The sequence below is a fragment of the Syngnathus typhle genome, linkage group LG6, assembly GCF_033458585.1.
Source record: "Syngnathus typhle isolate RoL2023-S1 ecotype Sweden linkage group LG6, RoL_Styp_1.0, whole genome shotgun sequence".
NCBI classification, from domain to species: Eukaryota; Metazoa; Chordata; class Actinopteri; order Syngnathiformes; family Syngnathidae; genus Syngnathus; species Syngnathus typhle.
In genome coordinates, this window is record NC_083743.1 from 10,269,301 (window position 1) to 10,288,842 (window position 19,542).

At 38.7% G+C, this 19,542-nt stretch overlaps 3 protein-coding genes across 7 annotated transcripts; all 3 read right to left on the bottom strand.

Annotated features, from left to right (window-relative positions):
- Nucleotides 1–388: 388 nt before the first annotated feature.
- rinl (Ras and Rab interactor-like) lies at nucleotides 389–6,941 on the bottom strand. Of its 5 annotated transcripts, none has more exons than XM_061280652.1 (11): nucleotides 6,642–6,941; nucleotides 6,339–6,504; nucleotides 4,373–4,484; nucleotides 3,865–3,937; nucleotides 3,650–3,738; nucleotides 3,480–3,565; nucleotides 3,087–3,225; nucleotides 1,906–2,562; nucleotides 1,099–1,416; nucleotides 890–1,021; nucleotides 389–807 (listed from the first exon to the last, which is right to left on the bottom strand). In XM_061280652.1, coding segments are annotated over exons 1-11 (2,097 nt in total). In that variant the 5' UTR covers nucleotides 6,644–6,941; the 3' UTR covers nucleotides 389–484. The 5 variants fall into 5 exon arrangements, with proteins under 5 accessions (XP_061136636.1, XP_061136635.1, XP_061136637.1 ...); XM_061280651.1 differs by having other exon boundaries at nucleotides 3,087–3,306; nucleotides 6,642–6,939; XM_061280653.1 differs by lacking the exons at nucleotides 6,339–6,504; nucleotides 6,642–6,941 and adding an exon at nucleotides 5,395–5,929 and having other exon boundaries at nucleotides 3,087–3,306.
- Nucleotides 6,942–7,466: 525 nt separating this feature from the next.
- Nucleotides 7,467–13,426, bottom strand: sirt2 (sirtuin 2 (silent mating type information regulation 2, homolog) 2 (S. cerevisiae)). Its single transcript, XM_061280657.1, has 16 exons — nucleotides 13,263–13,426; nucleotides 13,071–13,117; nucleotides 12,681–12,729; nucleotides 12,468–12,578; nucleotides 12,362–12,403; nucleotides 12,161–12,267; nucleotides 11,928–11,984; nucleotides 11,746–11,814; nucleotides 11,523–11,652; nucleotides 11,186–11,245; nucleotides 10,693–10,748; nucleotides 10,533–10,609; nucleotides 10,354–10,405; nucleotides 10,023–10,090; nucleotides 8,926–8,992; nucleotides 7,467–8,686 (listed from the first exon to the last, which is right to left on the bottom strand). The coding sequence occupies exons 1-16, from the start codon at nucleotides 13,276–13,278 to the stop codon at nucleotides 8,579–8,581; spliced, it is 1,116 nt and encodes a 371-aa protein (XP_061136641.1). The 5' UTR covers nucleotides 13,279–13,426; the 3' UTR covers nucleotides 7,467–8,578.
- Nucleotides 13,427–13,708: 282 nt separating this feature from the next.
- dmac2 (distal membrane arm assembly component 2) lies at nucleotides 13,709–15,576 on the bottom strand. Its single transcript, XM_061280971.1, has 6 exons — nucleotides 15,507–15,576; nucleotides 15,083–15,273; nucleotides 14,787–14,867; nucleotides 14,414–14,553; nucleotides 14,144–14,306; nucleotides 13,709–14,044 (listed from the first exon to the last, which is right to left on the bottom strand). The coding sequence occupies exons 1-6, from the start codon at nucleotides 15,522–15,524 to the stop codon at nucleotides 13,888–13,890; spliced, it is 750 nt and encodes a 249-aa protein (XP_061136955.1). The 5' UTR covers nucleotides 15,525–15,576; the 3' UTR covers nucleotides 13,709–13,887.
- Nucleotides 15,577–19,542: the final 3,966 nt, after the last annotated feature.

The following is a 19,542-nucleotide window of genomic DNA, read 5'->3' on the forward strand; positions in this document are numbered from 1 at the left end:
AGATATAGTCAACATAAAAACCAGAAGTCATACTGAAACCAGAAGGGGCCACGATACAGGCTCGAGATCTGCAACTGCAAAAGCAAGTGACGTGTAGCAAATAAATCTACGCTTCTCATTTTCTCTGAAACATTAAGGATGAATCATCCACTAATTAATGTAAAGACAGTCTATTCATACAGTTTGAAAAGATCAATAGTTTGTAATTTGACATATGATAGACAATTATATTATGAGATTATTCTTACTATCTCCTATTTTCCTATTCCTATTCAGATATATTGTACTATGTGACAGACAAAGCTGGTATCCAGTGTACAGACTCAGAATTGCAGTATGGATTATTATAAGAGCCTACTTTGGAGAGAAAAATTCAAGATGAACAAGCCACAGTTTGCCTTTTATGTGGTTAAGCAAGTTTTGCAAACATCACGCAGATTATGTTCAATCCTATGTCCTTTGTTTTTGTTCTAAAGCACAAGCTTCATTCAGTGTCCTGGTCTCCATCCTCTCGACCTTCAACCTCTGCACTGCTTTCTGTTTCCTGCTGTGGCTCATCTTTGCCACTTTCGTGTACATCCCCGCTCTCGGTCTCCCCAGCCTGCACTGACTTCTTAGGACTCGTCTGTCTGCGGATGGTCTGTCGTCGCAAACTGTGACGGGATTGGTTGCTGTGAAGGGTGCGCCTGCGATGCCATTGGCTGAGAGAGTGTTGGGCTTCCACACTAAGCTGACGGGCGGCCAAGCGTGGCTGAAAGCTGCTGATGTAGTAGAGAGCGGCGTACAAGGTTGTGAGGTAGTAACCACCTGTTGATGAGGGGATGAAAAAAAGTGACGATGTGTTATGCTATTACTGCACTGCTTTTACGTGTGACTGTCTCTTCCGTACCTTCTCCCTGAAGCTGTGTGGGGTCCAGTAGCTCCATCATGTAGTCGGTGTCTATTTGCAAATTGACCAGCTCACTACGCAAAAGCACCCACGTCAAGCAAGGCAGGAAATCATCAGCTCCAAACACCACATCTGCAAGAAAAGACATCTTTGAGTCAAAGGGAAGGATTTTCCCTGCTCTTAAAAAATGACAGCAAACAACAGGCTACCTGAGCTGGCATTGCTACTCATGCTGTGGTAGATACTCTTGCAGATTTTCAGCAAGATCCGGACTTTTTTGTTTGGGGAATAGGCCTCGTGCATACTCAACCACCGTTGCTGGATCCGCTCAAGGGTGACTGAGTCAGGAACACCGACTCCAGCTGCGCCCCCGAGCGCCTCCACGCCGTTGTCGACCAAAGCACGCTGTTTGTTCTGTAGTCGTTGTAGACTGCCATCATTGGTGCGCCAAATGGAAATGCAAGAGTAGATGTGAGCTGACACGGGTTTAAGGGCCACCTTATGAACTGACATCTCTACCAGGGAGTCTGAAGAAATGACACACGGATAGAAATATTAGAAGATTGAAACTGACAATTCAAAAAGGCAGTAAAATTGTCCAAGAGTCATTTGTGCATATGATCCTTGTAAAATATCATTTCAAATGTTGCTTTTTTTTTTTTTAAACTGTAGTCCCTCTTATACGTAATGATGATATCATCATCATTAGTACGAATATGATTGTAATTAGTAGTTGTTGTAGCATCAATGTATGAATGTTAAAATAAAAAACAACGATTACAATTTATTTTTAATTGTAAATTTAAAAAAAAGACCCATAAAAATATGAAAACTCTCACATTGCTCAGAATATTCTTCAAATATATTGGACTTTACTGAGAGGTTAAACATAACATTTTGTCTTCCAAAGCACGTTGAAACACAATGAATTACTGTAATGCCATTCCACATAACTAAAAACTAAAACTACTGAACCTCTCGGGAGAAAAAAAATGTTAAAAAAACAACAGCCTCACCTATCTCTGAGTCACTAAAGTCGGTCATACTGTCCAGCAGTGCCTGGATATCAGGGTAGTCCAAGAGAGTCTCCCTCAGCGAAGTAAGCGATGACCTCAATTCCTGTAAGAACTCTGACCCCATTAAGCCCCCAGGGTCAGTCCCTCTCTGCAGCGTCACCTCCACAAATTCTCTCGCAGCATCTGCAAATGAGCCACGTTTCTTCTCGCTAAGATCCAACACGCGGTTGGTCAACCTCTTCTTCTGACACACCAGGCTGCCGAGAGCCTGGCCCACTGCTGAGAAGCGATGTATGACTTTGTCGGCCAGCCGCTGTGCCGACGGCTGGTGCGCCGCCGGGCTTGGCGACTGCTCTTCTTGCTCTTCTTCGATGCTGCTAATGGACAGCGAGTCGAGCTCAGGCGATGGAGCCTGAAGAAAGGAAGAGGGCCTTTGGGCTGGAGGTGGCCACAGTCCATCCTCGATCCAGGACACCCTGTGCGGGGTGTGAGGCCCATGGCTGCCACGGTTCAGCAGCTCTGGGGAAAGAGGTAAGCTCCCTGTGCTGGCTCTCTTGGAAACGCTCGATGTGGAGTTGTTGCTGGAATGCCTGAGGACTACCCCTTCTTGGACAGACACTGATGGCGGGGACTCTTCTGATTTGGCTCGGATTAATCCTGGAAATAATAAAAAACTACACAGTTATTAAGAGATGTTTGGCTTTTGTGTGAAAATAAACAATGCTTTACATAATCTTCAAACATTTGAATGCATGTCCAAGTCCAACTATTCAATATTTAAGTAATTTTGCACAACTTGCTGTTGTCTAACAAGCAGATCAACAAATGTATTCACCTCGTGTGTCTTCTATACAGAGGCCAAAGAGGGAGGGGTTTTGCATGCATTTTCTGGAAATGTCCACATTTAAGTCACAAGTGAGCTGGAGTCTACCCTAGCTGACTTTGAGCGAGAGGCGGGGTACCCCCTGGAGTGCTTTGGCGTGAGCATATTTCCATTATTTAAATACACACAAAGAAGTTAGAGCAAATTGCTGTGCTCCAAACAAGCTGCGTATACCTTTTGGCTCTTCCTGAACATTAATAAACTGTTTGCCCCTCATCCTATGCTGATCATCCACTTGCATAGTCCACAAATCACACTATAAAACACTGACTGAAGGTTAAAAAAAAAAAATGTCTACCTGAGCCCTCAGTAGTGGCAACTAAAGATTCCTGGTCCAAGGAAACGGTTCGTTTGCTCATCAGGCTCGCTCCAGCCCATGTTCGAGTGGAACTGAGGCGTCGTTCTTGTCTGTAATTTGATGTCTGCAGACCAGTTGCCTGATATGAAAGCCAGTCATCACCATGTTCATGAAGATAGAGTGGATTGATGACACACAATGCCCCATTGGTTGAGGTCAGCTAGAGAAACACGTAAGCCAATGAATAGCATTAAAAGCATTATGGACAATGTGCAAAAAGAACAGAGGATGGCATTTGGATATGAGAACATACATAGGTGCACAGTTTGAACAGCTTAGTAGTTTGGAGTTTATATTTAAAAAAAATAAATAAAAAACGAAGCATCATGGTACCTGTATGGCGCACATGACAGTGGTCGGCTCCATGTGCGTTATTTCATCAGAAATCTGGTCAGGCGGCGTGCTGCTGAGCCAGGCTTCTGCATTTCAGAAGTGTATTTGGTCATTCATTAGAAAAGATGATTGATTGCTCAGCTATTCATGACAATGAAACCAAGACTCACCGGGTTCAAGCTGAGAAAGATGATCTTTGGTGCGCTCAGTCACATTGTCCATCCAGCAAGGAATCCTTAGACAGAGAGCCAACACGTCTCTAACAAAAGATAGAAGGCAGTTGAAATAATTTTTTCCCCCTCAGGATTCGATTTTTTAAACTTTGAAGGGGTCACATTTTTAGGTCACAGTATTAATAAGGCATAAAAAAAAAATAAAGATTCACCTGGTCAAAGAGTAGAAGAACACCAGCTTAGCCAAATCAGAAAAACAAAGACGAGACCCGGACAGCTGAAAAACTGACAGAGAAATAATGGACAGGATAAAACCTTAACAAAAAAATGTATTTGTGATAAACACAGTCCTTTACCAGTAAATATAAAGGTGTCAAGTGGCTAAGACAGGTCTTAACCACATATTTTCACACAATTATTTTAGTGTGAAACTGAAAGAGGGGGGGCACTTTTGCAAATTATGACTCAATCAACTTTTTTTCAGAAAAACTTTGATGCCATTAGACTATAACACATGTTGGGACAACATTCATGAACTAAAAAAGAAATACCATTAAGGAGATTTTCTTTCAGCTTGAATATTGCTAAATAAAAAGTATTATGCGGTGGTTATTTTCCTCTTTGGAAGAAGGAAAATTGATGGCTATGTATCCAACTCACTTTTTCAATCCGACATACTCCTAACACTGTGATCTGATCAGCGAGCAAGTTTGTCCATACCTGTGGCTGCGCATGTGATATGGTACTCAAGAAGAACTTCATTGTCTACTCCCATAGACACGCACAGGAACTTGGGCAGTGATGTCACACAGTCCCTCACAACCACAAAACTCTAGAGGGAGACAATGACTCATTTCAGCTGGTGGTTTAGGAAAACCGTGACAAGAACCACTTGAGCAATGAGAAAACAGAAGACAAGTAGAAAGGATGACGGCGAGGTTCATTTGCTTTTGAAAGTGAACCGATTGCTGTAACTTGAGCACGGTAAATGTCCCACAAGCATCTCAAATTTCTCCGCACTTTGTGGGTTAACAGATATTCACAAAGCTTTGATCCTTGATGGTCCCGCTCATTAGCGTGTTTGAGTTTCTCAATAAACACCAGAGATTTGGCTTTTTCTGAGGGCTCTCACTTAAATCGGTTCATCAAGAGAGGCATCATATATAATAGATGTAATATGGCATGTGCAGTAAATATGTATTTAGAATCTAAAATGAGCTGCTCTGGCTTTTGCAAAAGTGGGAAAACTGATGGCAGTTAACTCGTCATTGTCCAGACTGACGTATTTTCGGAATACATTTTGTTCTCCCGATGACATTACATAGACTATGATATACGTATAGTGACATAGTTCCAAATAAATTCTAAACAAATTACGATAAAGATCATTTTTACAAACATCTCAATAAGGTCCCATTTCCTTAACAGCAACATTGATCCCCCATAATTGTATTTAATTTAATCTTAATCTTGTGTTTTACATCACTTCAACGTGTTGCATGTGTTAGTTTCGCACAAGCAGACAGAGGAAGTGGCTTATGTGCAATGTGAAACACAGCAGTGGTTACGGGTGCAAGTCACGATAGAAATAATACTGTAGTTGCGCAACAAGCTCCCCATATTTCCTTCGACATTAAACTGAAACAGATTTACTGTTCCCCGTAATCCCTTGACATATGCACATATCAACGCGACACCTTTTAAAATTAGACAAAGGCATTGTTAACGTATGGAATATTTACCTTGCTATGTCCTCATCTTCTTTCAGCATGCATTGCATTGATGTCAGCCTGCCTATATTCAACACTACTTCTGCTATCAACCCAGAAAGTAACACGTGCTGTTATTGGATGTCTACTAAAAAAAGGGAACTCTTTGTTTAGTGCTGAGACTTGTGCGTTTTTAGTGTGGGCTGGGCAAGGAAGGTCACTTGCACAGTTTATGAAAAAAAGAATAGAAGTGCATAATATTGGTTGCAAACTTCCAAGTGTTTTTCATATAAATAAGGGCAGAGAATGTAACAAATGGTGATCAAATATATTCATGTGAGTCAATGACGACGCAGAATAACGTTTAAAAAACAAATGCAAGTAAAGCTTTTTCTGGCCCTGTGTTTTTGTCAAGCTAGCATGTCCGTTTTCACACCAACAATAAAATATGTACTATAGTAATACATTTGGTAACATCTATGTAAGAGTGGATGTTTTCTGTAATGTCATAGCTATAAATTACAATGCATGGTAAAATCTACATTGCACAAGCTTTTATAGGTCAATCCTAAAAAAAAAAAAAAAAAAAGAAAAATTGGAAATAGCTCAAAAACCTGATTTGCATTTAGAGACGCACATTAATCTCTGATTAAAATGTGCTGTTGGCCAGTGCTCTATTTTTCTTGATCATGACAGAGTATAGGCCTATCTAAACTTGACAATATATTTTCATAGGTGTAAATCACATGTTTGTATTTTTTAACCCTTATAAAATAATGAAATCTTAAAAGTCATCATGCTATAATACCAAATTCTTTTACGCCGTTGCAAACTATTACTACAATTTAATTTCATATTGCAATTAATGTGTGGACAGAGGTTGTGTTTGGACTTAACTTTTCACATGTTTCACTGAATTGTCTATTATGAAGGGTAACAGAGCATTTGTGTGTTACGTGTGTAAGGTGTCAGCTCACCCCAGCGGGTGTTCCAGAGAGGGCCGAATGGGCCCGCTCTCTGTCCCAGGGTGCAGCTGGGAACCAGGCTTTCTGACAGCCACTAAGGAGTTCCAGCCGGGACATTCTCCTCCTCCTCCTCCTCCTCCTGATGGATGTTGGCCTATTAAGTGGACTGTGACCCTCCCTGCAAATACATGCATGTATCACATGTATGTAGCAGGCAATGCACGAATCAGGCACATTCACAAAAATAACAAAACAATGCATCCAAAAAAAAGCTTCGGTAAGTTCTGATTTTAGGATGAAAAGAATCCTACTTACATGTTTTGAGTAACTTCAGTTCATGATGATTCACTTGGTCTTCTGTCTATTTTGCAAAAGCCTTCACATGACGCAATCCTTTCTTCCTTTCTGTATGGCACAATTTATTTCAGCACAGACTAAAAATGGGAAGCTCACTGTTTTGTTAAAGATCTTCCAAGAACCCCACTGATGAATCTTTTGTCCCCTGCTCATGCTGCTGCTGCCTATTGTTGCACATAAGAGTGCAGAATGTGAAATGGTTACGTTCTGTCTACATGTGGTTAGCTCTGCATTGGAAGTCTGCGCAGAACAGAAAAACTGTTTGTACTGCACCTGGTTACAGACAAACGTGGTTTTCCTTTAAATGGCAGCAACGTCGTTAGTTTTTTATATGTCCACAGTCAAAGACAATTAAACTCCAAGTCAAGTAATAGTCTGTGTAATTTTAGTTATTTTACTAATGTATTTATAAAATTATTAGAAGCCAACAAGTGCAAAAAATTATACGCAAGATATACATGACCCGCGGAAAGGTTTTGGGGACACCTGGTAATTGCGTCTACCCACAGGAAGTGAAGACTGAAGAAAATATGAAATGGTCACAGCGTTACGCTTTGGCTCCTTTTCACAAGAGTAACTAACAGCCATGCTGGAAGACAAAATGGCCTATCCCTATTTTCTTCCAGAGTTGAAAGACTAGAATTTTCCAAAATGTCTTGGTAGGATGAATGAGTAAATTTTCAGATGTTGTTGTGTAAATGATTGTTTTTGCAAGCTCTAGCAGGGTGGTCAAAGTTATTCGATTCAGTTAACTTAACTAACAGTTCCATAACAGAAGAAACATTATGAATTACAAAGATAAAATTTATTGCCAGATATTAGTTTGCATGACTTTTTATATACAATATTAGTTATAGTTATACTTAGTCACTCCTAATTACAGTGTTATTTCATGCAACACGCACAATATGTTATTGAATAGGGCAAATATAAACCAAAACAATGAATGCATGCGAGTTAAAAATAGACATTATAACCTCTAATATATACCGTATTTTCCGGCCTATAAGGCGCACCGGACTATAAGGCGCACCTTCAATGAATGGCCCATTTTAAAACTTTATCCTTATATAAGGCGCACCGGACTATAAGGCGCACCATTAATGCATCATGTCAGATTTTTAATCCAAATCAAATAATTCTCCATTTTATCTTTTTTATTTCAACTTCAGACGGAACAAATTACTTTATAATCATAAAATAATGATCCATAGTCTTTTTGAGTCATGATTCATAGTCTTCAGCGGGCCACTTATGATTGATTTCATGACACAATACTTCGGGCCAGTTTGAATTTAGGAATTTGGTCCATATATAAGGCGCACCGGACTATAAGGCGCACTGTTGGTTTTTGAGAAAATTTTAGGTTTTTAGGTGCGCCTTATAGGGCGGAAAATACGGTACTTCTTCATCATATTGCACTAATATATATTAACAATCCATTCCATTTACTTACAATGACATTGTTCGTAAGGAATAAATTACGTAGGACCATTCCAACAGAAGATAATTTGATGAAGAAACAAACAAACACCAACATATCTGGAGATTTTTCCAGCTTGCCACTCTTGTAGTAAATGTATTTATCCTCCACTGTACAAATTCTGTCAACTTCATGTAAATTACTGAAAGCGGTTGAAAAATCTTACTGTTTATCGAGTAAAAACAACCCTTGCAGACTACCTTATATAGAGTTGCATGATATGAGATAGCATATCATCATTCATAGAAAATCCGAAGCAAGTTATCTTAATTTAAGTGCATAGAAATTACAAAAGCATGACATGTGAGGAATTCTGGGAGCATGTAAGCCTGCACTGAAACTTTCATCTGTATCCATAGCTCATAATTCATCAAGAACAACTGCCAAGTATGCCAAAAGACTTCACTTCTTCTTACACCACTGCTGAAGCGCTTGCACCTTTGCTTTCACTTGACTTTGCTTCCTTGTCCTGACTGTCGATCCTGGAATGCTCTCGCTTCACTAATTCTTCCAAGTCCGCCTGTAGACAGACACATTTTGTTTTAGCACTAACACGTATTATTTTCAGAATAGAGGAAAACATTTTAATCTACTTATACCCCATACCAGTATCTCTTAATGTGGGGCAACCGTACTACTGTATTTAGCTAGTATAACACAATACAAAAAAGGTTTAAAATAGCACAAACAGATATGAAAACAAATAAGAGATGACAAGAGAAGGTAAACGAGTTGATATTTCTGTAGACGGTAACTTACCTTCCATCCCAGCAGGTTAGCGAGTTCCATACAGCCGTCATCACATGTACTGATATGAGCAACATCTCTGGTGAAAGAGACAACACACAAAATATCATCTATACTGTTCATAAATTGACTTTACAATGGTCAGATATAATCAAAAGTCTTCAACAAGTGAATCTTGTCCATCTTTGAGTGTAAAGCATTTGCTACATCTCCGAGCAGCAAGTAAATTAAAACAATGGTCCATTTTGCCACCTCCAATATGGTGAAAACTTTGAGGAATGATTTAGAGTCTATTTATATCCAATGTCTATGACTGAACAGAAGGAAACTGTTTAAACCATTTCCGACTGCCGCTGCAAAGAAATCCATGAAGCTGATTACGATGACACTTCAGATGTACAGAATTTGCTCTTGATGTAATATGGCTGATGGATCATGGTCATGGTGCAGACTAATTGTGACAACTAGCAAGTGTACGTATCGCTAACACTTGTCATGATCAATTACCAAACATCTGGGGCCAAGTAAACAAGATCAATGAAACATTAAAATCAAAATCAGTCCATTGGCCCATCTTCTATTTTGTATTTTTGATGAAAGCCTGGAATTATGAAAATCATCATTTTTATTTGTTATAGTGGTAGAAATAGATCGATTATAAACCCACTCTAGGAAAGCAGATCCTTCCTGCAGAAATTATATGGAGCTCATTCAATAGTTCTTAGACGCCCTCTGCTGGTATAAACTATAAGGTACATATTAAATACCAAACCATTACCTCCACCAAGGTGAAAATGTTTTGACATCCATTTCCAGTTACTTTACTGTCAACATTTTTGGATGGATCACTTCCTATGATTGGCCAGTTATGTTCCACAATTGTTTCCATTTGGGGAATACATGCAAAACAAACAAACAAACAAACTAACTAACTAACTAACTAACTAACTAACTAACTAACTAACTAACTAACTAACTAACTAACTAACTAACTAACTAACTGATCCAGATCAAATTTTCCATGCAGATTCCATTTTTTTGTGTTTCTATGAATTGGTCAACTTTCTGGGTTCGTTAATGCTAACAAAAAACAACAACAAATGCATTACCTGTAAGCCTTGTCCGAGTCAAAATCCATTCCTCCTCCAAAACCCAGCAGGCCTAACATAGGATCACCCTGCACACAGAAAAATAATTTTGGTCAAAGAATGGCATTTAACGACACTTAATTAAAACTAAAAGAAAAACTGAAAAAAACAGATACTGTTGTCGGTTTGCAAGAGTCCTAAACAGTACTCACTTAACTAGTTTGTGCTCCAAAAGGCATGCTCAGTCACCGTCCTACTTACTGGTCCTTTTCTGCTTGTAGTAATGCTGGCCTAGAACTGTTCATTGTAATAATGACTTTACTACTGCTAGTGTTAGACTACTCCAGCTCACCTGGCCTGTTTTTTCCATGTTGATAAGCAATCTTGGGCAGCTTTTGGGAACCCTAAGAAGAAAAAACCATAAAACAAGAAAGATTGGCAAAAGTAAAAAAATAAAAAAAATAAAATCAAAGCATAAAAAGCAAAGTTGCTGTGTGTAATCTGAGTCTAAAGAGGATGGAATCTTAATACCTGCTAATGAGACTTGCAAAAGGCTGGACTTGCAGAGATGTCCCCATGATGATAAGAAGATCACAACGTGGGAAGTCCTGGAGGTGTAAAAAGGAAACGAGTGTAAACACTATGCAATACCTCATTTCTAAACGTGTAAACAGCTACCACATGAACTCACCATCTTCATTGACGTGAAGAACCGCACTGGTAGGCTCTCTCCAAAGAAGACGATATCTTCGTATTTAAAATAAAAAAAAAGGAAAGAAAAAAAAATGATGACGCAATGATTGGAATTCAAACTGTAGAATGTCACAGTAATGTACTGTAATATTAAATAAATGAGATGGTGTTTGATATTAGTTAAGTCCACGTATTTATTGCTCAGCACTTGGTCATCCTTTCATTCACTCACAGATCATACTTGGTTACCTTCGTGACCTCTGAGACAATCGTAAATTACAGAACACATGAACAATATGCTCAACTGATTGCAACGATATTCAATGATGTGCCACCAGTGGTAGGCATACCACACTTTGAAATCATTGCCTTGTATAGCTGTACAAATGTGAAATGTAAATACACACATCTGTCACATGTATTGCGAGAACAAAAGCGTAAGACAGGAATAAAAGGAGAAATTAAAAGAAAAAGAAGGAAAAAAAACTGACCTGGTTTGACCAGACTGTTGCATTTTTCACATCTGGGAATATCATCAGAAAATATTTTTTCTACAAAGAAAGGAAAGAGATTTTAGTCCCAAAAATATGAGTCTAACTCAATTAATAAAAGTCACATGTCCTTGAAAGTGGGAGTCAACCCAAAAATGTTCTTTACAGTAATACGTTGTAGGTGCCCCCACTACTATAAACATGGTATTCTGATTAATATTGTAATTACAATTATATAATTAATTTTGCAATATTGTGGAATATGAGTAAAGCGCAAAATCCACCCGTTTTTGTTCATCTCAGATAAATTAATAATCAAAAGATGGTATAAAGACACCTTTCATCCAGTCCAAGTTGTACTCTTTGCGGCAGATGAATTTGACACAGTGGGACGTGAAAAAGGTACCATGAGCTTCAATTAGATCCCCGCTCTCAAGCCCGGCCACTCGCTCCAGGGTGTCGATATTCTAAATGAACACCAACACATCAAGGTTGATAAAATAACAGGGTGGCAAGCGCAATTTATTATGTGAAGGCTCCAAGTGAGTTTATTTTCCTGCCTGTGAGTAGCAGCGTTTCAGGAGGCCTTTGTCCTTCAGCAGCTTCATGAAGTAGTGACACACGGTCGGCTGAAATAAAAATCGAACAAAGGAGCGCAATCACCACCAAAATCCATTCCATTGCTGATATCATTGAAAGCATTTAGAAGATATTGTGGTATTTATTTTGGCCTACACTCTACCTTAAACTCTCCTGGATAAAGCTCCTTGGCCAAGGCAAAGAAGGGCTCTGGATGTTTCTTGGATAGAACAAGGAAACTGGGTCAGTGAAAAGCAAAAACATATTGCCCCTACACATAAAATACTAGTCAAGTGAGTGAGCAGAAAATAGGGTTACAATGTACATATTACGTTATTCTTCATGGTTTTATATTATGTTGTAGTCATTTAATTATTTTTACCATAACATACTGACCTTGAAGTAATCTATTTGAAAGATGGCTTCCGGGTAGGGCAGATTATATTTCTGCATGTTTGCATACAGCCCAGTATCAGGTGAGCGAAAATCGGGAATCCCAGCAGCTGGAGTTGTACAGATGTCAAATGATGGCCACCAGTCCATTATTACCAAATGCTTGTCTACTTCTACTAAATGTTTCCTCTGTGGAATACTCACAAGTGGATATACCAGCTCCAGCCATACAGATGATGTTTTTACCTGTAAGGAGAATCTCTTAGTAAACATATTCATAAAGGTCACTAGTACATAAAGGGAGACTGACATTTGCCACTCAGGATATATTTGGCCACTCCTTCCAAAGTCAAGTCATCCAAAATCTTTTCTGGGTAGCCGAAGCCAAGATTTCGGGAGAACAAGTTCCGCAGGAAGTCCACTGGCAGGATAAGAGATCAATAAATGATGGTTAAATAATGTAGACTGATTTCACTAGGCAGACAATAAACAGTAAAAGTAAATAAACAATATAATGTCATACTCTCAGAGTCTCCAGTCGCTTCCTCCTCACTGCTGTCGTCAGATGGCTCCTATCAGACACATATTTTACCAGTTGAATCGTTCAAACCAGACAAAAATAACATGTTCATACCGGATTATCCAGAAACACTTTTGAGGTATTTCTTGTCGTGCCACAGGGCATACACGAGAAACTACCCGATCAGATAGCGTCATGGTGCTTTAAGTAGGAAAAGTTCTGTTGTAGATATTGTATATTGAATGATTTGAAGTTTCAGTCTCCATCTTTTCCATAAAATAAAAACGTTTCTTGCTTTCATAAAAATGAGTGCAGCCGATTAGCAGTGTCAGCTAATGACAGCCAGCTGTCACAAGCGTAGACTGTATTTTTCACGTATTCATCATTATTTACCTCTGGTTCGGATGTGGTTTCCTCCCCTTCTTTGGTGTTAGGAGGTTCTAAAAATGCAAAACAAACAAATTCAAATGGATCTTTTTGGAATTTTCCAAGTATAACGTCGAGGTTAGCGAGAGAAACAAAACCACGCCTAGTATATATTATGAGCCACTGTTCATCACAGATGTCAAATCACAGATGTCTCACCTGGTGCCTCAGACATTTATTCCCCTATGGAACCCTTTCAAACAAAAGGGTTTAAATAAGGACCGCTTTTAACCCTGAAATTGGTTATACACCGTCGTGACAGGTTTCAACTAGGGTACTTAGCCATTGGCTAGTGCGCCTATGTTGTTGTCCGTCAAAATACATCATCCGTGTTCATTATGTTGACAGGCTTCATTGGTTCCTACCTGACTGTGTGTTTCTTCAGCCTTGAAATGCGCATTTATATATCTATATATATCTATATATATATAGATATATATAGATAGATATTATATATAATATACCCCCCCCCCCAGTAATGTGGAGCCCAGTCACAGTTGATATCCATAAATGCAACTGAACATCCAATTTGTCTCCATGACGCTAGCCTTGTAAAGACTCAGATTAAAATGTAAGAGACATGCATTTACAAATAAAATACTGAATCGAATTGGATCAACCTTTATTAAAAACATACTGTATACACAGTTTACCAACAAATACATAATTGAATAATCTAATCCAACCTGAATAATCTAATGCATACTGAAACCAACAAAATACTTGTGATTTTTCTTTATTTATCCTGGATGTGTCTAATTACCAAAGCGATTTTATTTTTTTTCTACCCCTGACTGCACTCTTCCTCAACTTGCTTTAAATTGTAATCGTAACCAGAAGCGATGATCTCACATTGTGGTAACATCTCCTCTAGCAGGATGATCACCAAGCCAGGTGTCGAAATCCCTGGAAGGGCCGACACGTCCAGACGCCGCAGTCCCCTTCAATAAGAAAGTTACACCAAAAAAAAAAAGGAACATACAATAAAAATTAACATTTATGTCAATTAGTTGAATGTCTCTCTCATGAGTGTGAACTACTTGAGATTCCTCAGGGCAACCAGGCCGCCTGTGGTGATGCGTGGACAATGAGAGATGTCCAGCTCCTTTAGAGAGTCCTGGAACACGTGGAGTCTAGCCAAGAACCAGTCATCCACCTCTGGACATCCTCGTACGGACAGAGTCTGCAAAGACCGTTGCCCCTCTAAGAGAGAAAAAGCACCAAACATGCTGATGAAGTAAATCAATAATGATGGACAATATTATGGTATTTGAAAAATCCCAAAAACTGAAACGGGGAAAGACTAGTACCCAAATTGGATAGTCCAATGTAGTTGATGACTGAATAACTCATGTCTACTTCCTCGAGAGGTGTGTCTTTGTAATTCAAGAAATCCCAATTGAACTTGCCCTTATGGTCTGCCCGGTACCATTCTGAATGGCCAGCAAACCTGAGGAGACATGACAGATTTGTAAAAAGGCTTGGGAGGTTTACTTTACATTATGGGGTTTTCTTTCTTAAATTAAGAAATCAACAATATAGCACACAAGACAGCGACACCCGCAGAATGACCTCACTGCTTGTCATTCGAAGGATGAGGCAACCATCCTTTCATGTCCTCAATGAGGGAGAATTTCTTTTATATTCACGTTTCCATACACGGAAAAGGAAAATGGCACGTACCGGAATCCACCCTTTAAACGCAAAGTGTAGTAGGCTGCTGCAATGTCAGCTCCATAAAGGCTCTGGGTGTAGCTGTAGTAACTGAGAGAGACACAAAGAGTCATGATTCAGAAAATATCACATTTGCAATTTCTGAGTAAAATCTCACAATTAACCTTTAGAGGTGAAATTAATTTGACCTTCTCAGAAGTTTTCAATGTGCAGATCCAAAGCCCCTATCCCGAACAATTGTTAATTGTTAGGTTCCCTGGTGAAGGTTAAAAAAGTTGCCTACTGTTTTATGAACATTTGCTTACGCATTCTCCGTCTTTAGCCCTCTCCTCTTCATCAGAGACTTCAATCTTAGAAGCATCTCAACGTCATAGAAGCGCTTGGTGAGGTAGAGGAGCAGCCTCGTGTGCAGGGGAGGCGAGCTCACAGGGCTGGAGCTCCATGGTCGCCTAGCAACTAGGAGCCGAGATGACCGTAGATAGCATCCGAGTAGAGACTAGTGAACAGTGGTAAATATAGTTACTAATACCACCACAATTAACGACATGGCAATGCACAAGAACCGTATTTGTAGCACAGGCTATGTTTACGGACGTTAGCTAACAGGACAAACCCCTACACGAATGTGCAAAACACAGCAAAAATATTAAAATAGTAATGACAAATATTTCGTTCGAAATAAACGTGTGCTGCATATTTTGGACTCGAGTAACGTCAAGGGTAACTTACCACTAAGGGAGCAGACATGATTGTGTTTCTACAGAAACGCACGAGGGTCGAAAATGTATACTTTGCCAATGAGGTAATTTGTGTTTTCCCCACAGGGTGTCGCTACAGGCTTAGCTCTTTTTCGCCTTTGGCAGTCACCAATAATTGATTTCAATTTTATTTTGCAATAATAATAATAATAATAATAATAATAATAATAATAATAATAATAATAATAATAATAATAATAATAATAATAATAATAATAATAATAATAATACAGTAGAATACATCTAACATTTTTCCTACTATTTCTCAGGTTTTTTTTGTTCTATTTCAAAGTCACACTTGCGTTTGTTTAAATTTAGTGATGGCAATATAAAAAAAAACCACGTCAAAGGTCAATGCTTTAGTGTATGATCAAACCCTCACATTCATGGTGGTGGTAATGTAAGCGCAAACAATGAGTTAATTCTGTTTTTCTAAATAATGTAAGCAAATGTACTATTTTAGATTAGACACACACACACACAGATGATGAGATGTCTGGCACTTCCTGAGCTGATAGCACTAATTAAAAACAAATTGGCTCACACGCTGCCTTTTCAAGAAGATGTGTCATTGTACAGACTAGTGAGTGGCTGAATGAAGTGGCAAGAATGGGTTGTGGTATATAATAGCATAATAAAGCGTGATACAGAGCTGATCATAATGGAATGAATGTTTGTCTATAAGGGCCCAGTGATTGTCTGGCATTGTGTTTGGGGTGTATACCACCTCTTGCGCAAAGTCAATTGGGGTAGGCTCCTCCACACCCCAGACCAGAGTGACGATTAAGCAATATGGATGGATTTCACTGATTCCCCAGTAAATCTGTTATCAAGTGCCAAAAACATTCATGTAGTTGTATCAAAGTCTTTCCCTTAGGAATTCTTCATACAGTAATAATTACTATCCCTTTTTATAACTCTTTGGGTGGTTTTAAACTCAACATTCGAGTGTACTCATCAATCTTTTACCAGGCCTTGATGGATATTAAATGGAAAGCAACATGTAGTCGTATGACCTTTGAGTGCTCAAAAGCCTCGAGCCATAAAGAATGTATAGCTTCATATATGCAGTACTCTTGAACAGCATGGGATCGGGGCTTGAGTCCACTTCCAAAAATCTGGCAAATTACAAAGCAAAAAAAATCCAGGTTTACATTGACAAATTGTGTTTTCATAATTCAAATAATGCAGATTTACCACTTTTAATATGAGTTGTAATATATAGCAACAGTACGATGTTTCAGAAAAGAAAAAAAAGTGGCATCCAACAGTATGGCCTTAAATTTCAAACTCTTCTTTGAATGTGAACATTTATCAAGAGTATTTTTCCCTGTCCCTTAAAACCTTGAATTCAGAGTGACACATTTGCATCTTTCCAATTTGGGTGTGGCATGTTTAGGAGGGTTTTCCCAAGTGGTCAACCTTGGGATTTCAGATTTGTATCAGTAAATTAAGCTGTGAGCAAAGTGCATACTGGCTTTGAATTTGCAGCATGCAGTCTCCACGGGAAGTTGTAGTAAGCAGCCCAAGAACAGCTTTGCATATCAAAGTTAACCAGCGTGAGCGTCTGTGGACTCACAATAATGGGTATCCAACACTGGAATACAGAATGCAGTTCTCTTTCCATACCTTGTAATGTGCAGCATTTTTTTTCAATGTCTGAAAAAGTAGGTCAACAGAGTACAGTTATGGCATAATCGTCACAGTAATCAAATATGTCAGTACCTTGTGGGTAAGAAATAAACTTTTTAGTTTGAGGTCAAGCCTTTTATTTTGAAGGTTGATATTTAGCACCTTTGACCTAGCCTGAGAATGTAATGTTTCAAGGAATGTCATATTATTGCTTACATTTTTTGGTTATCTAAGTTTTAAGATTTGAAAGCATGTTTGTGAACTAATATTTTAGAAAAATGTTTTGTTATGTGAAATTTGAAATTTTCCTACCTGAGTAAACGTGATCACCGAGCTATTGTGCTCAATTGGCGTGTTTAGAGTCAAAAGTGGGTCGCAGAGACTAAAACAAAATGAGTCATTTGAAGATCATCAACACAACCTGCAGCTGTATTTAAAAAAAACCTAATAATCTAATAATTGCAACCTCAAGAAAATTTCAAAATCTGTTCTACACTCATCCTCATCACTTTTTAAAAAATATAGATGTCTCCAACGCAGCGCAAACATCAATGATTTAGAAGGCTTAGGTTTTGCTGGTCCCCTGTGACTTTCCACTTTTTCCTGTGAGTTGGAGTAAGTGAAGGCCCTGTGGGGAAGCCATTAGCCCCCGGTTGTCTTGCACCTTCTTTCACACCACCTCAACTGATTCTTCACACACACACAAACAAGTACAATACACATCTCTTATGCTTTCAGACACACATACATGAGCTGCTCCACCCTTCTCAAGACCTTTAGCGGCTGTCAGGGGTGCTTTGGAGTTCGTTTGGTTTGCTCCAATAAGGTCAAGTGGAGTTTTTGAATCTCTGTAGTAAGGACAGGACAGCCGTTAGTGGATGGGATGCGCTGGGCCAAGTGAAATCTCGAAAAAGACTCTTTTTATTTTTTTTTTAAATAAATGTAATTATAAGTTAAAAATGTTGTCTGTGTTTTAATTTAAAGAAATACATGATCCTTTGTCATTTTTTATGTGAAATAGTGCTAGCTGCTAAAAGTAACTAATAGAGTAACTTGCAATATAATTTCAATAAAGTAACTACAATAGTTGTTCAAGTAAATAATCTGTAAAGTAACTAAGCTCCTTTTTCAAGGTAACTCTGTGTGGCATCACTGCTAATTAACAAATCTCCACTAATGATGTGCGCTTTCCGCTGCCGTACTGTTATTGTGATGTGTCACCTGATCTCTTCTCTCATGATTTAAGCACCTTTGAATAGCGTGTTCAACTGAACGCCTGCACAGAGCGTGCCATCTTGTTATCATTCTTTTTCACACATCTGCACTGATTTCCATTGGCAGAATTCATTACCATGGAGACAAACAGCACTTTGGACCAACTCTTCTTCCTTTCCCAGGCTGTAAAATTATACAACAGCACAGTTATTTATCAGGATGAAGTCACGCAGGATAGCACGTTAGCTGTGAATCACATAAAATGTCAGAGGGATTAACTATATTCTGATCTCATCTTTTCTCTTTGAATACTAAGTGAATTCAATTCTTGTGCATGTTCAGCTATTCAGTGAATGCACGCATCGCATCATTATCAGTGCAAGAACAACTTTCTCATAACTGCAACTATGTGGGGAAAGCTCCAGAATGTAAATGGAGTTCAAAGGTCAAGGTTACTTTTGTGCCTGCTGTACCAAACCCTTTAAACATACTCATGTGCATTCACAATCACATGCTAAAACAGCACGTAAACTATCATTTGTTCTAAATTAATCGAATTAATTTAAATGCATTATATTTACTTGTTATGTAAAGAATTTCTCCTTCTCTCGTTTTCCCCTGGAAAAACAACTACTGTACATACTGTACGAGAATTCCCATTATACTGGCCATCCCCCCACCTCCACCCCAGAGTGTCAGCAGATGAATAATTCAACAAAAATAAAAGGCTTTTTTACCCCGCAAGAGTTACATGAGCTATGATACATTATACGCAAGTTGTAAACTAACGCAAACGTTTTCTGCTTGACTTGAACCGTCATGGGAGACCTTCTTTCTTTCATCCATGAGGACCACAAGACACAGATTTTCACATGCACACTTATTCGAATAAGTATGAGATGTTTGAAGCATTAGCTTTGAAGAGCAATTTCCAAAAACAATATGCGGATTTAGTGAAGTATGGGGGCTCTTTTGCATGGGAGGTGCTGATAATTCAGGATTACTTTTTACAAACACTAGTGAAGTGCTCCCCTTGACAAAAGTGCAAAAGAGCAGAGCGTTTCACGAATGTTTATGAGAGTGCTTTGCTAATAGCATTTCACAAAATGATTGAAGATCCTTTCATTTCTAATTACTTTTCATTTGCCTGATTAACCTTT

Coding starts and splice junctions, on each gene's coding strand:
- rinl (XM_061280651.1), bottom strand. Junction 3,307..3,479: donor CTGTCATGTGCGCCATACAG/GTACCATGATGC, acceptor GTGTTTCTCTAG/CTGACCTCAACCAATGGGGC. Junction 1,417..1,905: donor CTTTAGTGACTCAGAGATAG/GTGAGGCTGTTG, acceptor TCATTTCTTCAG/ACTCCCTGGTAGAGATGTCA.
- sirt2 (XM_061280657.1), bottom strand. Junction 10,749..11,185: donor CAACAGTCTGGTCAAACCAG/GTCAGTTTTTTT, acceptor TTAAATACGAAG/ATATCGTCTTCTTTGGAGAG. Junction 10,406..10,532: donor TTTGCAAGTCTCATTAGCAG/GTATTAAGATTC, acceptor TTTTCTTCTTAG/GGTTCCCAAAAGCTGCCCAA.
- dmac2 (XM_061280971.1), bottom strand. Junction 14,307..14,413: donor CATTGGACTATCCAATTTGG/GTACTAGTCTTT, acceptor TTTCTCTCTTAG/AGGGGCAACGGTCTTTGCAG. Junction 14,045..14,143: donor GTTGCCCTGAGGAATCTCAA/GTAGTTCACACT, acceptor TTCTTATTGAAG/GGGACTGCGGCGTCTGGACG.